A 25,269-nucleotide genomic window follows, 5' to 3' on the forward strand; every position below is an offset into this window, starting at 1 on the left:
CTCTTTACAAGTCCCTATAAAGGAGCCGTTGCTATAGAAACGATAACGCATAAGATCGAGCGTACAAAAGTGATTTAACTAGATTCAATTAAAATAAAAATAGTTAATTAGCACAGTAACATGTAATAACGAGTCTTTATTAATCACGTATACATTACGGCACAGTGAAATTCCTTGCTTCGCATTCCCCAGCATGTTAGGAAGTTGGGGTTCAGAGCTGATACAGCGCCCCCTGGAGCAGAGAGGGTTAAGGGCCTTGCTCAAGGTAACCCAGAGCTTTAACCGCTAAACCACCACTGACCCCGTACGACAGCATGTCGCGCCGTGATTTCGACAGACGCCAACGTAAGTGCGCTTGTGATTCACAGAACCCGCGCCTTGTTTACAGCGTTGAAATGATTTCCATTCCTTCCGTCTCCGACTCCTGCAGGAAACTCCGTCCTGATGCTTGTTAGCTTTGCACAAGCTGACACAGATAGATGTCATGTCGTGCGCAAGGTGAGATTTGGCGAGTGAGGATTTGTTTACTTGCGGCCTTGTATCCCGAAGTTAACAAACAGAAAGAGGGAATTCACTGCTCCTAACGAGTGCACACATATAGAGATTCTTCTTTCCATTATTTCTTTATTTCCTGTCAGGTAGAAGCGGGTTGCTGGATTTATCAGCTTACGCCACGAGACGATCCTGATTTCACTGCACACGTCTACTGCATCGGTGGAACGCGAATAAAAAAATAAATAAAAGTAGTATTTCTTTCGATATGTTTAATAAGTTGCTATCTGATTATTTAACCAGTTATTCGGATCTTTTAGGCAGTTTTATTCAATTCACTCTCTCCTTTATGGAAGGTAACTGGTGTTATTATATTATTTGTTGGCTGGAAACCTGCTTACTAGTAACACTTGCTGCATTTCCATGCCATTTATTCATTAGCGAGATTTTTTTTTAATCCCTAAAGAGACCTCCAAGAGAGGAATAATCCCGTTCCCACTCAAAATAAGCAGCCGAAGGTTAAGATTTTTGCTCAAGAGACAAAACGTGTCGTTTTTTTCCCCCCTCTCTTTCAGAGCTGGGGATTTGACCCGATAACCTTCTGCTCACGAGTGCACAACCTTAACCGCTACTTTCTTGTTGATTTTGAACGAATGCATCCGTTCACGATCCGTGTGCGAGCAGGAGATTCACCGAGCCGCCCGTCTCCGGCCCGGCGCCATTTTTAAAATGGCCGGACTCCATTTTTTGTGCTATTTTATTTCCTCCATCTTCCCGGCGCGCCGCAGGAAGACGAATGGCTCGCGAGAAGAGCAGGAGCAACAGTGATCGTGATAGCGATGCGCACCACATTTTACATTCGCATCGTCCGGGGAACAGAGTCTATTACCAGTCGAGCATGAATTCATTCCAGCACGCTGCTATGGAAATTAAAATCATATTTCCCTTTCGCTCCTCTTCTCGGCCTGCACACGACGACTGGTTAAGTCGGACACCATTTTGTGTGTTTTTAGGGTTGTTTTTTTTTTCCCCCCCCCGCACTTATTTAGGCGTCTGGAACAACGGGCGCCTCGTCGTTAGCGGCGCAGAGGACATGGAAGTCAGAGGGTCGAAACTTCTGAACAGAGACAACGTCGGTGTGAGTGATGGGAGTCGTGTCCTGCATCGTTTTTAATTTTTTTTTTAAAAAAAGCAGCTCATTTATATACTAAATCTGTGTTTTGTTCCCGTTCTTTGCCTCAGGGCAACATCGTGCAGTTAGACCACTTTTATTAGGGCAACATCGTGCTAATCAGTCTGACCGGGAATGGGAATCTGCGTAACATCTACGGGTCATTTTGAACAACTTTGCAAGCTCCGCTGAATATCGTGGAGTTTGCTTGGTTTTGCATTCATTTCTGAAGTCCTGGAGGGACTGTCTCAAGCATGGACACGGGTTAGGCTGCGTAAATATGACCAGAGTCAATGGTTCGGTGTACTATCTTCTAAAACTTACCGGACTGAAGTAACCTTTTATAGGTGGAAGGACCATGATCTGGCAGTTAGACTCATTCCGTCAAGATAGCGAGGACAGCGAGCTTGACGAGAACTACGGTGAGGAAGAGTGAACACCAGAATGAGGCTCGAGAGGCAGTTAGGAGGTCAGGGGACAGTCGGTAGAGTAACGTGTGATGTGTGTCAGTGGGTGAAGAGGGGTTGATAATGAGCATGAGTCTGTGGATGAAGATGTTGATGACATACCAGGAAGTATTGGATATCTGTATTACCCAGATCTCACCTCGTTTTAGGACGACGTGTATTCTATACTGCTTTTCATTTTCTACACCATTACAATAGTGTTCATTCTAACCCCCCCGAGTTTTTTCTACTTCGACTGATGGGTATGGGAACGGATAACAGCAATCTTCGGTGTTAAAATATAACACTATGGGCCTGAGATTTAAACGCTGTAAATGTTCAATTTGTCGCTTGGGATTTCGACTTCACGGCGCACTCGTCATCCATGAAACACAAAGCAGTGTGATTTATTGCTGTGCTCTAATTACAGCCTGGCACATGCAGGAGTATTGGAGGTTTGGGTGTGGATAGACTGTGGCTCTCTCACACACACACACACTTCATTAGCAATAGACCGTAACTCACGGCATTAATCACCGTTTCATTTAGATTGAAGCTGGTTAAAAAGAGAACACACACACACACACACACACACACACACACACACACACACACACAGAGAGAGAGAGAGAGAGAAAAGCAGCTCTATCTTCTCTTCTCTGAAGATCCTCAGGCTCATACAGATGCGCTTCAAAATTTTTAGTTTTATCAAAAGATGAAAATGTACTAAATGTCAAGTAAACTGCTGTAAAGCGCTTGATGTTCTGCCGTAATAAGTGAAATTCCCAACATGTATTAGACCATATTTTACAGTTTGATCATTTCTCATGGCAAACTGAAATTCGAGTGTGTTTTTGGATGAGAGTACAGGCTTTTTTTTCTTGAAACCCTTGTGGTGATGTCGGTGACTTCAGATTGTAGTTTCGGAGACTTCCTGACCCCAAGACGCGACTAACTTCTGCAGTTCTCCAGCTGTGATCCTTGGAGATTTTTTATCCACTCGAACCGTCCTCTTCACAGTGCGTCGAGACGATATAGACACATGTCTAATTAATTCCAGGTCGATTCATAACATTTCCAGTCGACTGGAACGTCTCCATTATTGCCCTGATGGTGGAAATGGACATTTTCTTTATAGGTTTTTTTTGTATGTATTGTGGGCCAACCGTACAGAACACATGAGGGGAATTTAATTATGGAGGGCTGGTGAGGGAACACGTTCGCCTCACACCTCCAGGGTCGGGGGTCCGATTCCCACCGTGGCCCTGTGTGTGTGTGGAGTTTGCATGTTCTCCCCGTGCTGCGGGGGTTTCCTCCGGGTACTCCGGTTTCCTCCCCCAGTCCAAAGACATGCATGGTAGGCTGATTGGCGTGTCCAAAGTGTCGGTAGTGTATGAATGGGTGTGTGAGTGTGTATGTGATTGTGCCCTGTGATGGATTGGCACCCTGTCCAGGGTGTACCCCGCCTTGTGCCCCATGCTCCCCGTGACCCTGAAGAAGGATAAAGCGGTACAGAAGATGGATGGTGAGGGAACAACTGTGTATAGCTGCTACAACATGAGTGAGCCATTCCACAACGGCAATCCAGTTTCGCAGCCATTCCACAACATCACACGGACAAAAAGCAGGATCTTTAATGAATAAAAACTAAATCATTGGCAAAGTGCTGCAGTGTAAGAGGAATAAAACACTTCGAGACGTGCTGATTTTCTAAAACAATCAATTTTGTGGAGTGGTAGCAGTAACTTCATACTTTTTCCTTGACATCATGACAGCCAGTGCTTTACTGAGGGTTTTTTTTTTTTTTTAAACTTAAAACCAAAAGTTCTGTTTTTAATTCCCAGGTCAACTACACTGGGAAACTTTTTCCAATGTTTTTCAGCAGTTTTCTCTCACAGCCGTCCATGACTGAATGAGTTTCCCGGTCACGTCGGTAAGTCCCCACTCTAGCACACTTGGCGCCCCAGGCTAGCTTCACCCAGGAGAAAGGTGTATCAGGAATCAAATAATGCTTTAGACCATAAACAAATACTACACTACATGCTGAGTAAGACCGCGTTCAGCTTTCGTGAAGAAACGATGACCACCCGATCGCGGCAGGAGTACCGTCTCATCTGTGTCTGTGCGTATGGGATCGGCACTGGCTGAGGATGAAGGATGACTTTGAAGACCGAGAAGAAGTGGACATCCACGGACATCCGGCGACGAAGGCACAACCGACACGGTGCTCGCAAACATATTCCCCTGTGTACGGAGACTTTCGAGACACCCTGTAGTATCGTATAATGTTAACGGTGTAACAAATTTCAAGACCCCCAGGAGTCCATGAAGCATAGCCAAGGGGGCTGTTTTGTTTTTGGAGAGTTTTTTTTTTTTTTTTTAAACCATCATTATCAATTCCTTGTATTATTTACTTTGCAGCCCGTCATTTGAACGAAACGGGTTCACGCCTCAAAAGCGTATAAATCGTCTCGACTTGGCCTCAATGTATTTTGTGTTTGGAAATTCCAGGAATAAAGAAAAAAAACAAAAAAGTACTATGTTTTCATAAATACTGAGCCTAGAATCGTATAGGTATAGTTTGTGGATTAAGATTACATCTGCAATCCCATCCAATTAAATCATATGCAGCACTAACTAAACCAAACTGAATAGAAGGTGAAATAAAAGGTATACATTTCCCTCCGATTCAGAGCCGGCTACCTGGCACTAAAACACCTCGACGAGCGTGGCATTCGGATCCACTTAGAACCCGAGAGCCGAATTGAATCGATCAAAAACCTTGCAGAAATATTCGTCCCTCGTGCCTCAGTGATGCTGGGTGACTCTTAATGCAAAACCTGCGTGGAAGTGGTACAGACAAGCACGGCTCTTCTTATTAAATATAGCATTTTTAATGAGAAATAGATTATTATATGAAACATTCAGTTGAAGAAAGCTGATTATAATTTTTTTTCCCCCTTTTTTTTCTTTTCTTTCCCAACAGAACAGCAGAAATTACATAGACAAGGTAGTGAAAGCTGTTTGCCAATCAGACCCATCGCCAGGCGTACCGGAAGGCACCGCCCGTGTCTCACATGTCGTTCTGTAAAAGGCATAAGAAAGGACAGCGTATGTGCTTGTATGCATGGGTAAAAGGAGGTTGTCAGGGCGGCGTTCGGCACCGGCTGGTGGTTTTTTTTGTTTTTTTTCCCTTCTTCTTCTTCTTCTTCTTCATCATCCTGCGCGAGAAAAAAATGATAATTAACCCAGGGGCTCGCAATCCTTTCGTTATCTTGTGCTCGAGTTGCCGTGGCTGAAAAACTCGCGGTGACTTAAAAAGCTTTTGATTTCATGGCGATACCAAGGCAAATGTAGCTATTTACACATAATATACATCTTAAGTGTTTTCAGCACAGGAGGTGACTCAAGTCTCCTTTTAAATACATGCAGAATACAGCGAGCGAGGATGGACAAAACTTCCTGTCTGCCCTTTTCAGTACTGACGGATGGAGGAAAATAAGATCAGGGAAAGGAGTAGTTTATGCGAAAGTGACATGAAACCTTTTTGAAAATGGTTAAAGGGGTAGGTAGCAGGCACTTAAGACTGAATGCTAATAATAATAATAATAATAATAATAATAATAAGGATGACATGGTAATCAATTTGACAGAAAACGGACTACGACTTTACAAAAAGAAAACTTTTTTTTTTAAAGCGTACATTATACAGTGGATTACGAGGCTAAACTCAACATGAAGTTTCAAATACACTTTACATCTGGCTTCAGAAAAATGCAGGAGCAATCCATAGTCTTCATATTTCGATTGTGGACTACTGTGCTGTTTTTCATAGGAAAAAAAAAACAACAAAAAATTAAAAATAAAAATAAAACAAACAAACAAAAAAAACACTATACAAAAATCATGTATAGGAATTCATTCTCAAAATAAATGTATACAAGCCTATCTTTATTTTTCAATCCCCTGGGAAATATGGCTTTATGTCATCTTTTGCAAGTGTAACGGACTCAAAATCATTTGATCTTGATGCTTGGAATCTTTTTTTTTTTTTTTTCTTCTTCTTTTTTTTAAAGCACACAAATTGAAAAAAAAAATATCTTAACATGTCAGCGGTTACAGGCTAGAGTTTTTTTTCTTTTTTTTTTTGCGAAGCTAGAATTGTTTGTTCACCTTCAGACCACAGACACTTCACTCAGGGACCCACAAAAAAAAAAAAAAAGAAAAAAAAAAGCGCAAACAAACAATAAAAATAAAAAACCCCACACGATTCGGGTTCGGCTTTGGTCACTCGTTCTCAGATGACATGAGTGACTAGCAAACAGCGATTAGCATTAGGCATCAACAAAACCGGAGCTATAAACAAGTGGAGAATGCTTCCTTACTGCCTTGTATCATGCCAAGCACACTCAGAGGGACGATTAAACAGAGCATGGAGGGGACGCTATAGAGATGACGACTTCCCGTCGTCCGAAAACTGGATAGACCTAAGATTGGTGAAATGTTTGGTATGTTGCAAGTCGTCAAATTAAAAGAAACACTGGTCTGCTTTGCTAATTTGTTAAAAATATGTTACCCAGTAAAGAATGGCAGTTTCAGATGGACCTTTGCTCCCTCTGAGTAATATCAAGGCCTCTGTCATCATTAGATGTTGAATTTATTAATATATATATATATATATATTATATGTATGTATATATGTACTTTTTTTTCTTCTTTTCCTTTAATGCTCCATTTGGAAGTGACAGACATGCTTGGACAAATATGGTACAGTCAGTAATTTTTTTTTTTCCTTTCTTCCGTAGTGAACTAAAAGGCTTAATCTCTGTATTTTTAGTTTCTTATTTAACAATTACACTTACAAAGGTGTTAATAGTACATCAAAAAACGCAAAACGTCCCAAAGGAAAGGGAAATAAAAAGAATCCTTTTATGTCCTCTCCAACGATTGATCTCCGGTAAGTTTGTTCCGTCGTTAGCGTTTAACTTTCAGCAAAGTTTGGTAGTCAGGTGGTCCGACTGTTTCAAGATCTCCGTGTTGTACATGTCCAGCGCATGATTGACACGGATCATCTCACTGTTGTTGAGCTTGAGTCGGTGCTTGAGCATACAGGAGAAAAGGTCTAGCTGGGGTTTCCCAGGCGCCGCCGGAGGGGCCAGACGGTTAATCCTGTCCCTGATATCCAGGAGCAGGAGCATGATGGACGAGGATGAGTAAAACTGTGTCCCTTGCGTGTAGGACTGGTTGACCTGCTGGACGGCACTCCGGAGAAGGTCGGAGTTGAAGCGTAGGCTGTAGCCGAACACCTGGATGTCAGAGATCTTGATATAGATCTGGCGCTTGTTGGGGTCGGAAAGGTCCACGGGACCGTGGCCGGTGTCATTACGCAGGACGGTGGGCACCTTGGCACGGCTGCGTAGGTAGATGTGCACCGTCTCGAAGAAGGTCTTCCAGCGATTGCCCAGCATCAGGGTCCAGTTGAAACATTGCGAGTTCTGGAGCCGTACCTTCTCCCAGCGGGGGTATCCATGTTCACCGAACGGCATGCTCCATCCTTCCGAGTGGCTTCCACTGAACGGGTTGACGTAAACAAAGAACATGGGGTCCATGCTGCTGTTACGCATCTGGCAAATCTTCATGGACAAGCCCACCATCATGTGCAGGTAGTCCATGCGGTTCTTGTTGCTCTTCAACGTCAGCGACATGCGCTTGCGCCAGCGCGGGTCGAAGAAGGTCTCCAGGCGCACCTCGTTGCTGATGAAAGTAGTGTGGATGTACAAACGCGAGTCCATCTTCTGCAACAGGTACTTCAGCTCCAGGTCCTGAAAGTCCAGATCCGTCTCGAAGCTGATGAACTGCTCGCTGCGCTCCGAGTCCACGTTTTGCGGCTCGCAGCGGCCGCGGTACAGCTTGTAGCCCTTGTTGCACGACCCGCACTGAGATATGTTAGCCAGGCTGCACATGGCGCAGCTGTTGTTGCCACCGATCACGCACGGGATTGGACGCTGGCACAGAGTGATGCCCGTGTGGCATACGCATGTGCGCTGGCTCTCCAGGAACGTACCCCAGAAGCCGTTCTCATTGCAGTAGAGGAAGGACTGCACCCGGTTGAGCCACTGCAGAACAGATCTGTAAGACAAGTGGATAAAACGGACCATTAACAATGCGCCAAGGCTCGCTGTTGCAGAGGATTAAGTAACCGTCACAGGCTGCTACAGTTTGCAACAGTCTAATCAGTAAAATGGATAATATACTCTGCCAAAAGACAGACTTCATTTCTCCATGAATATCACATCCCCCACCCCCATCCGGCACCCCTCCTTGTCATTCAGACTTCACATCTCTAGACCATGGTTAGTGAAAAGTGATGACCCCACCATTCTGCAAATCAGCAGGACCTCCAGGCACCTCCAAAAAAAAAAAACGATCGCCCGAGGACATGACACTGAAGGTGACGGTGGAAAGATTCCGAAATTCTACTTTTCTCCTCAGCCTACTGTAGAATAATTATATCTGAATGTCATTTGCGCTTAAGGGATTATGTACCGCTAATTGGGCTAGAATTTCTCTGAAAACGACTTCACTCATATCCTCAAGCCTCACAGGACAAAGATCTGAAAAAAAATATGTGAATTCTTCAACTGCTGCATATTTAATATGGGTCTAATGTAATATTAATACCCCTCCGGTTCTATAGGTTAAGGCTTGTGGGGCCATGAAAAGCTTTGTACATTTGACCAAACTGTGGAATTTATTTCAAAAGAAAAGAAAAAAACATTGTGAAACGTTGCTTTAGTTCGGGGTTTGATATTTGACAGATGTGAAAACGCATCAAGTACGGTAGTGCGGGGCTACACGCGCAGTCTCAGCGAACTCGAAGGCCGGCCAAATCTCCACCTCCAACCGGACGGTGATGTCATGACTTTTACAAACTTTTAGGTGGAGATGTAAAAAACAGCAGACCCTTCTGAGACGATTCCGTCCCTGTAAGGCCACGGGTCTAGACGAATCGCACACGGAGAGATAAACAAGACACTCAGTGGAGAATTGGGGGAAATGAAACACCATCGTGTGCATGACCTTCTGGTCGAGTCCCACAACATTCAAGGTCGCATATTAAAACAGGGTTCTCTCTGCTCATGCTGCATTTCGTAGATATGAATTTCGTCTCCGCTACAGAGAGTACGTGTGTGGAAAAGTCCTCGTCAGCCTCATATCACCTGAACGTTGTTGTTGTCTCCATTCACCAGAGTAAGCGTCTTACAAATATTCATAACGGTTGCATTCAATCTAAATAACGCGGCCTGAAATCCGAGTATCACCGGAATGTAATTTTACTTCCGACGTGCTTTAGATTGCGTCGCTGATTAAATCGCTTAAGCTACCGGGTTCATTCGAGTGCTCTCGCCGTTTAATATTGTCGCCGGATATTTATTTGCAATAAGTCGGCTTTACGCGGTTTGAAACACTAGGCTACAATATGTTGCGTTCTGCTTTTTCTCCAATATGTGATTTCGGAGCAGCTTGCCTCTTTTATTTCTGCTATTATTATTTATTCTGTGCTGGAGTAAGCCACAGGGAATGGGACTGAAATGACGGGAAACGATCGCTGTTTGCTTTCTCGAGTCACAGTACATTGGCGTAATGGTATTCAGACAGCTTTTTGGTGTTGGGGATGAGAGAGAGAGAGAGAGAGAGAGAGAGAGAGGGAGCATGAGAGAACCAGGAGGATAATAAAGGAAGAAATAATAACAGTGATTTCTGGGTTTTACCACTCTTTGGAAAGAAAAAGCTCTCTCTAGTATTGGCGTACAGCTCTGTCTACGATATTACCTAAAAGAGTAATACACTGCGTGTCATGCAGTTATAAGGAAATAATCAATGACGGGGTAGTGTGATGAAGCAGAGTTACTGTTACCAGCACATACAGTAGTTGGTTGATTATTTTCCACGTCCCGAAGCGTATTATTCCGGCTCATACGACAGGAATTCTCCGACGAATGCATGTACGGTTTTATTTATTAAAGAGACATGCATACTTTTTATCTGTTTATAGTTACATTTGATCAGCAGAGGAAAAGAAGAAAAAACCTGCAGCTAATTGTTAATGAATAAACACACGATTCCGACTTAGTACCATCACGAATAACGATCGTAGCGTTTCATACATCACCGAGACGAGCCGTGTGGGTGTAATACACAGCGAGACTGGACAAAAGCTACACTCGTTCCTCTCCCTCTGCCCTTTCTCTCGTTCCTCGGTATGGCATTCCACCCACCGTTTATTACATTACAACTAATGACAAATGGCGACAATTCCAGTGAGCCTTCAGCCAGGGCAATAACCGCAGTCTGGACTTCTCATAAGCAGAGATGGGCTCTGCACTTTCCTTCCTCACTGCTGTTTTGATTAAATTCCAAAATGGCAGCTATTTTTTTTGTATTATTATTTTTTTTAAAGAGCGATTTTATTCCTTTTAAAGTGAGATTACTTGCTTTGCTTTGAGTTGAAAGAGAATTTCCATCCGTCTGTACGCCCGTGTTCACACGAGCAATAGTGTCACAATGTCTGCTGTTGTCTCTTGAGGCAGTAAACACTACAGCTTTTTCGCTCTCTCTTTTTTTTTTTTTTTTTTTAAAAATATCATTTAAATTCTAATTAAAACCCATGGGGGGAAAAAAACAAGCTTGCTGTTTGAAATGTTTGGTATTTCAATCCAGTGTTAATTCAGTGTTTCATCAGCAATATAACTGAAAGTTGAGATTTAAAAAAAAAAAAAAAAAAAAGATGAAATAAATTTTAAAAATCTGCACCTGAAAACTTGACTTGATGGAAATACAATAGAAATGCGTTGTGTTGTACATTTTAAGGACTAGAGGCGTAACACGCAAGGCCGCGATCTCTGAACGTATCTGTTCGGTAATCCTATTATTTGTATCTGTTTCTGCAGGGCGTCCGTCAGCAAACGAAAGCGAAAACACGATACAGTGGCTGAGAAAACACGCAGTGTGTAAGCGTGAACATGTAGAGCATACAGTGCTGTAAATACAGCAATAAATACAAAATGGGCATGACCTAATCCTGTTCGTCTCGTGAGATTTTTTGTTCGTCTGTAAATGGCGCACTTATAGAGCGCTTTTATTCAAAGTGCTTTACACTGTGTCTCATTCACCCGTTCACACACACGCACTCACACACCAGTGTTAGCAGAGCTGCCATGCAAGGCGCTAACTCGTCATCGGGAGCAACTCGGGGTTCAGTGTCTCGCCCAAGGACACTTCGGCATGTGGAGTCGAACCGCCAACCCTACGATTAGTGGACAAGCCGCTCTACCACCTGATCCACAGCCGCAGCAGTTTGTACCTGCCTGTTATATTTTCCAACAGATTTAGTTCCGTTTTCCCAAAATAATTTAAACCACCGTGACCCCAAGCAGGTGACCACTAAGGACCACCACATGTTCATGTTCACAGTCCCAGTCCAGATGCAGTTTTTAAAAAGTGGTTAAAGGGTTAAAGACTCTGGGTTACTGATCAGAAGGTCAGGAGGTCAAGCCGCAGCACGGTCAAGGCCCTTAACCCTCAACTGCTCAGTTGTATAAATATGATTAAATGTAAGTCACTCTGGATAACAATAATAGTGTGCCTCCGATTCGTATCTGTATTCATTTAGAACACATGTATCTGTTCATTGTAGATAATCTATAGGTGTTCAGTTATATCTCGGAGAAGCCACGTCCTATACGATAGGTTAAAAACCTCTCTTTACTTTGTTTTGTTTGTCACTATCAAAAAATATCCAATATTTCAGGAACGAGGTCAAAATGAAATATTTGCATCACGTAGGAGGTATGAGGATATCTATCAAACATTTACAGTAAAGGGAAAGGCTTAAAAACATGCCACTAATCCCGACTAAAACTAGAGAAGGAGCTCAGCTTCTTTCCTGCGTGAATACAAAAAAAAAAAATAAAATAAGAAGTGCTGAAATGGGAAACTTTATGCATCAGCTGTTCGATTCCAGCAGGGCAGGACTGCTTACACACACTCGCTTTTCCTGACGGAAGGAAATTGCACGGCTCGCAGAAAAAAAAAAAAGAGGCACTAATCGAATAAAAAGAGGGTTTTATTGCTGAGCTGGATTTCCCTCTAAAACTTTGCATTTCACTCCAGAACGTCCGTGCACACTCAGGACCTCTTCTCTATAAGCAGACAAGAGCAAAAGCACAAGATAAGGAAGTGTGGGCACTGAAAAAATGCAGTCTCGTGTATATATATTATATATATTATATATACACACACACACACACACACACACACACACACATATATATATATAAAATTTTATCATTCAGCACTTTGACATGACTATAAATAGTTTTGCATCCCTGGTCTTATCATAGCGCATCATCAGAATAGTTGTGCATTTTTCTTTCATAACGGTGTTTCGTTTTTAGGCTTCTAGCAGAATTTATCCGTCTCCCGGTCCGAGGGGATTGTGGATGCCGTTTGCTTCCAATAATGAGCCACTTGTTTCTCTTCAGCGTCAGCAAGAAACTCTCCCCTTAACAGTCAGCCAAAGAGCAGGACGAGCGGACAACCGGGACTCTCTCAGTGACAGATACTGTAAACTTCAGCTCTAAGCACAGACAGCAGGTAGAACCGGGGATTTAATACATACATACACACACACACGCCAAATCCACCACCAATAAACTCCTAAACGTATCCAATAATTGGCACCCTGTCCAGGGTGTACCCCACCTCACACCCGATTCTCCCTGAGATAGGCTCCAGGTTTCCCCGTGACCCTGAAAAGGATAAAGCGGTATAGAAGATGGATGGACGTATCCAATACACGCGATCTTATTGGCTTAAAGTCCTCATGATGGCTCTGCCTTATTTGCGACAGGAGTGTAAGGACTCCCAGTACGTCATTCGAGTGATGCTACACTACATCTATCTGAATTTCCCCAAAGTAAACACTAACAGCTTGGAGATTATGTAACGTTTCCACGGAGCCGTGTATCGATTTCCAGGTCAGAAAAAAACCGAACACTCGGTAATAGTGTGGAAATCCAGCCGGATCGAGAAGTTCCGTTAACACGTCGTATTTCTCTTCATACTTGTGTACGTGTCATTTAGACAAAGCCCAGAGAGAGCTTAAAACATCAAGACGATAAGCCGATCAATCCAGGCTCACGTTAGAGAGCCTCCTTATACTTGGATTTACATTTTTCCCCCCAACTAAAAGGATTTTCATGTCCACCGCATTTCTTGCGTAAACGCTCCGGTGAACAATTTACGAATGAATGGAGGCCCACTCTTGGTAAAGTTAGTGAATGAACTCAATTTCACTGAACATTGACTTGAACTACTATTTGAAACACGGCAGCGAAGCGATTTCATGTCGTTTGAGACACAAGTGGTGAATGAAGTTACGTTCATCAACTTGAGAAATACTGCAAAGTCAAAATAGCTCGAGAGAGAGAGGGGGAGAGTCGATAAACTCGAAACTTCAAAGCTGAATTGTTCACAGCAATGATATTGGAAAGCTGTTTCCATGGTTATAGCTTCTAAGAACATTTATCTGGATCCAAAACATCATAAATGTTATAGTTTAAGAATATATCACCATCTTAAATATCAGTTCTTGATCAAAACACCACTTTATTCAGCAGATATTTAATATTCAAGTATCAGAGGAATATAAACACTATACGTTTAGTTAAAATCAACTTAAGTGTATAATTAAAACGTATTCATAACGTTTTAACGTATTTATAACCAGTTCTCCGTTGTTAAATCTTAATTTTTTCTTTCATGCATGATCAAATTGTTAGTGCAAAGACAAACTACTAACACTATTACTACTATTGCTGGATTAACTATAATATTTATTTTGATTTTTTTTTTAAAGCTGACAAATTATATAAATAAATAAATACCAAAAAAAAAAAAATTTAATCATACAAACAAACGCAACCCAAGAACAAGCAAATCTTGGGCGGTGTGACCTGAAGAATATATATACACCCAGACAAATGAGGCTAAATGAACGACAGCTGAGCTCTAATCAGTAGGTGAAGGTACTCAGGAGTAGGCGTGGCTATTGGCTGAGGATTCTGGGAGTTGGAGTTCCTGAAAGAAATATCAGTTCTGACAATAATCTCATTTGAATATGTCACCATATTTGGAGAAAGAAAAGAAAAAAAAACAGTGCTAACAGTGTAATCACACATATGGTTGAATTGAACATTTATGGAAGGAGTCTCCAGTGTCAGCACTTTGTACCAGTTAGAGGTAAAGCTATAACTTTAATTTTCCAGGACAGATGAGTTTTACGCTTTGCAATGCGTTTTTGGTGACTGAACGGCTGTTTAGAGCTGCTATATCGTAAGCGAGGACAGAAACGAACTCGTTTCGCGACATTAAACGTAACTATAAACAGATCAAAAGTATCACGTCATCAGCAAGACCTAATATTAGCATCAGCTTCATATATCTTTCCTCGTGTTATTAATTGGCCTAATCTACGTTTTTGGAGTGTTGTTTAGCCAGCTACACACAGTACGACTACGTACAATCAGCAACTGAATAAATATGCCTTAACAAAAGGCTTTAAAAAGTGACATATTAGAGATCCAAAACAACTCTGTGCTGACATCTTCCCAATTAGCAAACAACCTGCGTGTGGTGATGTTGAGACGTAATTTGTGCTACCTGGGTGTGCTATTTGGATGTGTTTGCTGGATGCTGACCCCTGCTATAGGCTTTGATTTGTGAAACAGCATGAAAAACAGACTTACATCCAAATGTTTTTGTTTGCATTCAAGCTTATTTAAATGAAATGCTAATTCGACGCTTTGGTGCGGCAGTAAATTAGCCACCCACTTTGAACTGTAAAAATAGGTCTTGCTCATACATAGGAATGGAACCGTATTCCACTTCGAATAAACAAATGGAAAGTGACCATTTAATTGGCTGGAGGTCTTAGTTTAGTTTGCAGTACAGCGACACATTTATCCATTTCTCTCTCTCTCTCTCTCTCTGTCTGTCTCTCGCTCTGTCTCTGTCCTTCCCCTCTGTGCTGTCAAACGTCCTTGATGCTCGCCCCGCAGAGTCCTGACTACACTCTGCTCGCCTTTGATAACGCTACTGCACAAAACCCTGTCAAAGCCGCCATTGAAGCGTGGATGTGCTACCTCCACATTAGTGACAACTGACGTCCTTGCCATCCACAGCAAACTCCCCCCCCCACCCCCACCCCAGCTCCAACACTACCACCACCACCACCATCCTACTCCCAATACATTTTCCAACCTTTCATGTGGCTATCACTTGTGCTCTTGATTGACTCCAAGTTGCTTTTCTTCTTCCTTTTTCCTGAGCATACACGTTCAGATCTAATCTGCTTGTCAAGTCTGCCAGCATGTTATGGAGAACGAAAAGTCTGCCGTGTCTTAGATCAGACTTCATGAGTCTTATCTACAAGGGGACAGTTTCTTCTCCAGCTGTGTTTACAAGTATCTTTTCAGGGTTCTGGGTTGATATGCAAACTAGGTGAGTTTCAGAGGGCCAACAAATCATGGCCTTGCTTGTCTGGACCATCGATGGTGGTGTGAAAGGCGGGGAACCCAGACTCAAGTAGAACGTTTGAATATGTTGATTTATTCAAAGCTTGGGCTTGAGGCAAAACAGTATAATTGCCAGGAGAAGTCCTGGCTACATCTCCAACTCATAAGGTTATGACCTTGTGAACCAACCAATTTGTTCACAGAAACAACTAAATGAGGGTGAAGTGCTTGAACTTCATTTGATTATATACCATACAAAGGTACAAACACTATCCTGGCTACTAACCTTAACCGTTGTAACTTTATATACACCTTTGGCGTATGAATTGTGACATACATGTATTTGCCCATTACTGTCTTAAACCTTGCGTATGAGTTACAGACTAGCCTCAGCTAGTCTCATGCTTCGCAACTGACATGGTATCTGATATGGTTTCTGATTTCTGATATGGGTACACTTTTCTGGCCACAAGCTTCAGAATCTTAAATTTAAAGCTTGGCTTTAGAGAAACTCTAAATCATTTCAAGAAGCTGAGAATTCCTCACTACATCTCCAACCCCCTCGCAGGTCAAATATAACACTGTTAAAAAAAAAAAAAAAGAACAAGAGAAATGTGTACAAATTCAACAAAGCAAGGGTGATGTGCTTGGATTTCATTTGATTATATTGTATTCTGGGCTATGAAAGCTAATCCTGCTCGTAACGCCATCTTTAAACGTTTTGCGAACTGCAGCAAAAGACCATTATTGTCTTGAAGCTTGTGAAACAGTTGCAGACTAATCACGATATCTGATACCTATTGGGCACTTTTCTGGCCACGGGCTTCAGAATCTTCACTGTTACAAGTTAAAGCTTGGAGAACATCAAGATCATTTTAAGACGTGGAGTATTCCTCTCTGGATCTCCAGTAAAAAGCAGAAGCCAAGTGAAAGTACAAATTCTAAACAAGGGTGACGTGCTTGGATTTCATTTGATTGTGTACAAAGGTTGAACAAAGGTTAAACCTTGCTCCTTTGTCATGCAAAATTGTAACGTATTTGCAAGTAAGAGACCATGTTGTGTGACCAATAAGACCTTGAATTTGTGCAGCACTTGTACCTGGCTAGTCAGCCAAGTCACCTATCATAGCTAGCTAGCTATGATAGATGACTACGTATATCTGCTTAAATATTTTAGCTCGCTAGTAAGTTGCTAGCTAGCTATCTATTATAGGTGACTATGTACATCTGCTTAAATATTTTAGCTAGCTAGTAAGTTGCTAGCTAGCTAGCTATGATAGGTGACTACGTATATCTGCTTAAATATTTTAGCTAGCTAGTAAGTTGCTAGCTAGCTATCTATGATAGATGACTACGTATATCTGCTTAAATATTTTAGCTCGCTAGTAAGTTGCTAGCTAGCTATCTATTATAGGTGACTACGTATGTCTGCTTAAATATTTTAGCTAGCTAGTAAGTTGCTAGCTAGCTATCTATTATAGGTGACTACGTATGTCTGCTTAAATATTTTAGCTAGCTAGTAAGTTGCTAGCTAGCTATCTATGATAGGTGACTACGTATGTCTGCTTAAATATTTTAGCTAGCTAGTAAGTTGCTAGCTAGCTAGCTATGATAGGTGACTACGTATATCTGCTTAAATATTTTAGCTAGCTAGTAAGTTGCTAGCTAGCTAGCTATGATAGGTGACTACGTATATCTGCTTAAATATTTTAGCTAGCTAGTAAGTTGCTAGCTAGCTATCTATGATAGGTGACTACGTATAACTGCTTAAATATTTTAGCTCGATAGTAAGTTGCTAGCTAGCTAGCTATGATAGGTGACTACGTATATCTGCTTAAATATTTTAGCTAGCTAGTAAGTTGCTAGCTAGCTATCTATGATAGGTGACTACGTATGTCTTCTTAAATATTTTAGCTAGCTAGTAAGTTGCTAGCTAGCTAGCTATGATAGGTGACTACGTATGTCTGCTTAAATATTTTAGCTCGCTAGTAAGTTGCTAGCTAGCTATCTATGATAGGTGACTACGTATGTCTGCTTAAATATTTTAGCTAGCTAGTAAGTTGCTAGCTAGCTAGCTATGATAGGTGACTACGTATATCTGCTTAAATATTTTAGCTAGCTAGTAAGTTGCTAGCTAGCTATCTATGATAGGTGACTACGTATAACTGCTTAAATATTTTAGCTCGATAGTAAGTTGCTAGCTAGCTAGCTATGATAGGTGACTACGTATATCTGCTTAAATATTTTAGCTAGCTAGTAAGTTGCTAGCTAGCTATCTATGATAGGTGACTATATATATCTGCTTAAATATTTTAGCTAGCTAGCAAGTTGCTAGCTAGCTAGCTATGATAGGTGACTACGTATATCTGCTTAAGTATGTTAGCTAGCTAGTAAGTTGCTAGCTAGCTAGCTATGATAGGTGACTACGTATATCTGCTTAAATATTTTAGCTAGCTAGTAAGTTGCTAGCTAGCTAGCTATGATAGGTGACTACGTATATCTGCTTAAGTATGTTAGCTAGCTAGTAAGTTGCTAGATAGCTAGCTATGATAGGTGACTATATATATCTGCTTAAGTATTTTAGCTAGATGGTAAGTTGCTAGCTAGCTAGCTATGATAGGTGACTATGTATATCTGCTTAAGTATTTTGGCTAGCTAGTAAGTTGCTAGCTAGCTAGCTATAACAGGTGACATGGCTGACTAGCCAAGTACAAGTGCTACACAAATTCAATGTCTTGAATATAAAACAGCCAGTGAGCGTAAATGTTCTCAGCTATCTACTACACATTACCATATGTTAGAAAGTTAGATATCATGAGCAACATTTTGCAGTGTTTTCCAAACATTAGCTACGTTACTAGCTAGCTACTGATCTACTGTATGTTCTCTGTGTGTAGTGCGTTTGCTCAGAGTCCATGCTGTTTTGCTGAGATGAGATCTGCTAATGACCAACCAGAACACTGTAGGATATTAAGGTGAAAATGCCCCTCGGTACTCTTGTCTGATCACAATGTCCCATTTGCACCATTAAATCTGATATTACATCTTCAGTGATCGTTTACTATGGTCTATGGCTTTATTACCCACACACATACACACACACACACACACACACACATTTCTTTTTAACTTGCCTATCAGCAGTTTGTATAACTCCTATGAAAAATATAAGCTTTTATATTGTAATATAGAGGTTTTATTAGACGTTAAGATGGACAGAGTATAACAGCGAGTACACACTGTGGACTGCAATGGCAAAAATGTCCGAACTGGCTGTCCTAAGTATTTGATCTTCATCTTATTCAAACACATTCAGTTTAGATACTTAAAGAAGTTGGCACTAGTTGAAATTTTAACACTTAAAATACAAGTTTAATGATTTTAATGGCCTTTTTCTCTAGATTGTCTAGGGTTAGGGTTAGGGTTATGGAGTCTTTCTTGGGCACCATATATCACAATGGCTGGTGAAGTGTGAAAGCTACTGAAGAGCTTTCGTTAACGGTTATAACGTGGCACGTCTCTGTCGTTGCGATCCGAAGATATCTGGCTATCAATCACGTCACAAGTGTAGACGATTCCCGTATTGGTAATGACGTAATGACACAGGCTGTCCACGAAAGAATACAACCATGTGACCAAACACTCTCTCTGTCTCTCTCTCTTTCTTTCTCTCTATCTTTTAATTCTATTGAGTTTCCTCATGATGAACTGTACTCATGATCCTGACACCAAAAGTTAGTGTGTGTGTGTGTGTGTGTGTGTGTGTGTGTGTTTGTGTGTTTGTGTGTGAGCTCACCTCTCTCTAGGCATCTGATGGTTGGGGTTGTGGTGACAGCGGATGCTGAGGCTGAACAGTTTACGCGCCGTGCGCTGAATCTTCAGCCTCAGGACCTCAAGGGAGCTCTGGAGCAGCCGGTAACGAGCCTGCAGGTCCCAGTCGCTCCCCCACAGCAAGTGCACACTGCTCACCGGCAGGAAGTGTGTGGAGGGGAGACGCTTCAGGAACGATTTGAACTCATCTGAGAGACACAGAGAAGAGAGAGAGAGAGAGAGTGTGTGTTCATTAAAGCTGTCACACTTACATCAGTTTAACACTGAATAAGAAGATTTAGCACTCGTAGCTCCAAATAAAACATGGCTACTACTCTCAAGTTTCACAATAAATACGAGGGTTAGGGTTAGGGTTAACCCAGGGTTAGGGTTAAACTGAGGTTAGGGTTAGGATTAACCCAGGGTTAGGGTTAGGGTTAACCAAGGGTTAGGGTTAACCAAGGGTTAGGGTTAGAGTTAACTAAGGGTTAGGGGTAAACCAGGGTTAGGGTTAGGGTTAACAAAGGGTTAGGAGTAAACAAGGGTTAGGGTTAGGGTTAACCCAGGGTTATGGGTAAACCAGGGTTAGGGTTAACCTAGGGTTAGGGTTAACCCAGGGTTAGGGTTAAACCAGGATAGGGTTAGGGTTAACAAAGGGTTAGGGTTAGGGTTAACCCAGGGTTATGGGTAAACCAGGGTTAGGGTTAGGGTTAACAAAGGGTTAGGGGTAAACAAGGGTTAGGGTTAACCAAGGGTTAGGGTTAGGGTTAAACCAGGGTAAGGTTAGGGTTAACCCAGGGTTAGGGTTAAACCAGGGTTAGGGTTAGGGTTAACCAAGGGTTAGGGTTAAACCAGGGTTAGGGTTAGGGTTTTTAGCATGTTTAAAAATTCCTATTATCGACACACAGCAAATCATTCAATGAGTGTCGTATACAAATGTTTATGGTAGTTATATTAAGTATCTTTAGTGTACAATGTGTCATTTATTTATTTAAAAACGTACATTTTAAGCTTAGTTTAAACAAAGACGAACCATTTTTTAAGCAATCCTTAAAAACTGTTTTGTTTTTTTTTTTTTTTCCAGTTTAGAGTCAATATAATATAATTCAAGAATAAATAACAAGACAAATCTTTTTTTCTTCTTCACATTTTCTTGAAGAATAACTTTAAATCCAACTGTAAATCCTGGGTTTGTTTTTGGTACAAGATCATGTTTCAGACATTTTAAAAAATAATAATAATTTCTCACACTCGTTTGTACTTATAGTAGTAAAAAAAAAAAAATGATTAATAAATATTTTGAGGGAAAAAAAAGTTTTAATCTTTCATAAATTATGAAAAAAAAAAAAATGCAGTCCTTGATCCTGGACTTTTTGGCCCATGCTGTGGTATTTCTGAAATGTTTTAAAACTCCTCCAGGATTTCCGAGGTGTAAGAGGTAACTCTGAAACTTGAAATTAATTTTAAAGTTACTCTGGACTCTCAAGTCTACGTTCAACTTATTTCTAAAGCCTGTAAAGCCAATCATATTCATATTCAGATTGGGACGAAGCGGAGTTAGAGTTGGCTTTTGTCACAATCTTTTCATGATGTTTCACGTCCTCGTCCCTCACGCTGTGACCAGAAACCAGGTTTAAAAAACAGACCGAGACCGAAACAGGAACTGCTACAGCGTTATCTCTGGCGGCGAGTCCTCGGCACGGTGCAGGAGACCGGGACGCTTTCCACCTTCCATAAATATTTTTAGCATCTTGGCTTTATTGACAGCGTTGTTATAACGGTGTCAGTATGAGCGCAGAGAGATCTGCTAATGCACACGCTTGCTGCTTTAAATGTGCTCCGTGTGCAGCAAGTAAGACCCTGCGTTACACCGGTGTAGATTATACGGCCTGACATCTACGTCAGAGTGTGGCTCGGTGCCTTGTGGAAACAGCGTCATAAATTGGAAAGGACATAAAATACTCTATGACTCGTGTAGGTTGGGCCCTTTGTGCACCTGTCATGGCCTGTGCCTTTTAGCTTGTGTTTGCTCTTTACATCCGAGGTGACGTCCGGTAATGTCAATACTGACACTGACCTCTGGTTCTGTTCATAACGTATCAGAGAATATTCCATCAATCTGTGATGCCAATACGATTAAGGCACCAGATCACTCCGTCAGTGTATTTACCCCATATGCAAGGAATGAAACACTTCATGGCATGCCGTTAGAGGAAAATAATCAATCAACGTGGAGTTTCTGCTACCACTGTTAAACACTCCTGTTACAAAGTGCTGAGTGGCACTGGAGACTCCTTCCAAATATAAGCGCTGATGTTCCCAGTGGATTCTGATCTTCCTCCGTCACTAAAGGGTTGGGCCTGAAAGTGCTTGGCCCCTTAATTGCTGCTTGCTATATTTTGAATGTTATTTTGAAAAAAATAAAATCACTGTTCTTGGAGCCAAACGTTAAGAGAAACTAATGCGGCCAACGAGTCATAAAGTCCCGGAAAAGCAAGTGAAGGTGAAAATGTTAACCTCTTTCTTGCATTATATTTGATACTCTTCAAGGAAAGTATTACTCTTACAGCGATTTTTTTTTAGATTTGCTCAAAGCAAATTTTTTGAGAGGGCACGTCCGTCCAATCAACCAATTAACCGTTTCAAACAATTACTGTGCCCCTGACGGAGCAACGATGCGTCTCGGAGGACCACTTTGTGCCTTTTGCTGACTTTCGTTTTATTTTCCCTCCCCCGTCCACATTCCCTTCTGTGTTTATCACACACACAGGACCGGTTCGTTTATTGCCGGGCCCGTCTCCAGAAATATTGTGCCGACCTTGAGGCCTTCAAACTCAATTTGAGTGTCCTCTGTTCACTATAAGTATATCTGAGTGTCAGGTTTTATTTGGGCCTTTTATTACTTGTTAATAATACATAAGCTGCAAGGCCAGTGAGGTAGATATTAAGCGATGTCCTCGGAGAGGAAACAAACCTATTTTGGTTATTTTGTTCCTCTTTTTCGTTTGGGGAGTATGGGGAACACTGGCTTTGTGTGCCAGTTTTGTGGGTTGCATAAACAAAAAGACATTAGAGTTTGTCTGTGCTGGAATTATCAGCTCTGCTACTTATGAGAGGAGGGACGCTGAGTGCCTCTAAATGCCCAAACAATATGGAGAAACTTAATACCTACAAACATGCCCGGGGTGATGTTTGCTTTTATCTGACGCAGACTGTCATTTATTCAGTGGGGTTGGGTTTACTTCCTGTTTTCTGAGCCTGCTCTGATCGTATCATCATATGCCTCGTATCAAATATGCATCTCTCAGTGACTTCTCATGGACGTCCAACTTAAAGATTCATTCAAATTACAAAGCAAATATGGTTTAGCTGTAGCGTTGACATTTTCCGACCCCTCGAAACAGCCATACAGAAGCCACTTGAAACCGTTCACGTCCTTTCCCCTTCGGTGAAGTGGCATTTTGTCAAGTTTGGTCTGACCGCTGCTTTACGATTTTATCCCGAGCTTTCCGAGCTAATGCAGATCAAACTTCACTCTTAAAATTCGCCTAGAAGAAAAGCCGATTCACTGAAGGGGAAAGGACATGCGACGTAAAAGACACCTTTGTCTCTAGTAGTCTTAACTTTCTCTTTAGACCAACTTTATCTAGGCAAATTTTTAAACTGCGAAAGATCGGTTAAAAAAAAATATTTTGGGGTCATTCAGTAATAAAAGTGGAGGGTCAGATGTGATTTGCAGCTGCACTACTGTCATAGCTGTGGTTATAGAAAATGAATCAACACCTTCCAGCCAATCAAAATCCAGCGCTGTGAGATAAGATCACGTAATTGGATTGTGACTCTATTTCTAGACTACTACAATGGTGATGTTTTGGAATATTGCAGTCTGTACCACATAATATTTGCAACTTCTCTCACTGGTTTCTTTTAATTGTTCTTTTTCCCGCTAACATGATCGCTGTGAAATAAAAGCATGAAGACAAATCCATCATTTCTTAATTACTGTTGTGTTAAAATAAGTGTCTAAAGTTTCTCTGGAAACGTGCAGAAAAGATGATCTAAAGCATGCTGTGTATAAAATGCAAGACACATCCTCTGCTTGTAAAATGGCCCCCGAACCGAGGTGTTTCTTTCGCTCTGCTATAAAAGGTGTATTCTCTCTGAGCTTTTTGATCACGCTGAGCTCTGTGGATCCAAGCAGAAAGGCTAAAATTGACTGTCGTGAGCAGCTTCTCTTCTCCGACAGAAGGTATCACAGCCTGTGAATAATTCATGGGAGCTTTATTGGAGATCGGCTGAACGGCGTTAACATGCGCCGCTGTCTCAAAGTCAGGTGGCTCACAGATTGTTGAAAAAAAATTGACAATGGATTACCGATTAAAATATAGGTGATTAGATTCATTTAGAACCTCCCAATATACAGTACAGAGAATCGAATCAGTTGACTCGATTTGAAAGAGTCATTTGAAATGAAGAACAATTTGCACACCATTACCAAAAAAAAGCAGGACTGGAGGACCTTCCAAAGTTACCTGAGTTCTCAAAATCCTTGTACGAAGCAGCCCAGGACTCGGCCATTCCCCGGAGCGTGTTCTCCATGATCTGCAGGTCGGTGGTGGGACAGTTGCATTGTGGGAATTCGTCAGCGCACTGGCAGATGCACTGGTTGCTTTGACACACGTACTCTCCCTCACCGTTGCACATGATGTAGCTTAGAGCAGACTGCACAAACTTCTCCTGCAGGTACTCGGGAAGAATCACCTGGAGACCTGCAGAGAACATTCAGAGAATCAACACAATGGTAGGTATTGACTTCCCATTAAAGAGAACCTTGTGGAAGTATATCAAGAACAAAGCAGGGATTGACAGAATTCTGGGAATGTGTTCTCCATGTATACCACATGCTCTTTTGCTCTGTCAGAATTGTCCAAAATAAGCATCAGTAGAAGATGGGTATCATTAATCCCCTCCACTTTACACAGACCAGCCTTTACTCAGTAACACCTATTACTGCCTGCCTTGTGGTAGCGTGAAAAGTGTGTTTTTACATGGATTGTGCGTTATTCAGAATGTTTTAAAATATATATTCTTTCAATTATAGATTATTGGAAGAATAGTTTATCCCCAAACACAACCTGATCCAGGTCAAACTTTAAGGTTCTGTCTCTTGGTTAGTCTCAGTCTTAATGTTCTGTCTCTTGGTTAGTCTCAGTCTTAAGGTTCTGACTCTTGGTTAGTCTCAGTCTTAAGGTTCTGTCTCTTGGTTAGTCTCAGTCTTAAGGTTTTGTCTCTTGGTTAGTCTCAATCTTTAAGATTCTGACTCTTGGTTAGTCTCAATCTTAAGGTTTTGTCTCTTGGTTAGTCTCAATCTTTAAGATTCTGACTCTTGGTTAGTCTCAGTCTTAAGGTTCTGACTCTTGGTTAGTCTCAATCTTAAGGTTCTGTCTCTTGGTTAGTCTCAGACTTAAGGTTCTGACTCTTAGTTAGTCTCAGACTTAAGGTTTTGTCTCTTGGTTAGTCTTAGACTTAAGGTTCTGACTCTTGGTTAGTCTTAGACTTAAGGTTTTGTCTCTTGGTTAGTCTCAGACTTAAGGTTCTGTCTGTTGGTTAGTCTCAGTCTTAATGTTTTGTCTCTTGGTTAGTCTCAATCTTTAAGATTCTGACTCTTGGTTAGTCTCAGTCTTAATGTTCTGTCTCTTGGTTAGTCTCAGTCTTAAGGTTTTGTCTCTTGGTTAGTCTCAGTCTTAATGTTCTGTCTCTTGGTTAGTCTCAG

At 41.6% G+C, this 25,269-nt stretch overlaps 1 protein-coding gene across 1 annotated transcript in view; it reads right to left on the reverse strand.

Annotated features, from left to right (window-relative positions):
* Positions 1–6,979: 6,979 nt before the first annotated feature.
* Positions 6,980–25,269, reverse strand: part of brinp1 (bone morphogenetic protein/retinoic acid inducible neural-specific 1) — a 115,822-nt gene continuing 97,532 nt past the window's right edge. Inside the window, exons 6-8 of the mRNA XM_053617699.1 lie at positions 24,029–24,265; positions 19,483–19,705; positions 6,980–8,238 (exon numbers count right to left, since the gene is read on the reverse strand). Of these exons, the coding sequence (XP_053473674.1) occupies positions 7,098–8,238; positions 19,483–19,705; positions 24,029–24,265 (1,601 nt within the window). The 3' untranslated portion in view covers positions 6,980–7,097. The remainder of the gene's footprint in view (positions 8,239–19,482; positions 19,706–24,028; positions 24,266–25,269) is intronic.

This window comes from Ictalurus furcatus, chromosome 28, assembly GCF_023375685.1.
Source record: "Ictalurus furcatus strain D&B chromosome 28, Billie_1.0, whole genome shotgun sequence".
In the NCBI taxonomy this organism is placed as follows: Eukaryota; Metazoa; Chordata; class Actinopteri; order Siluriformes; family Ictaluridae; genus Ictalurus; species Ictalurus furcatus.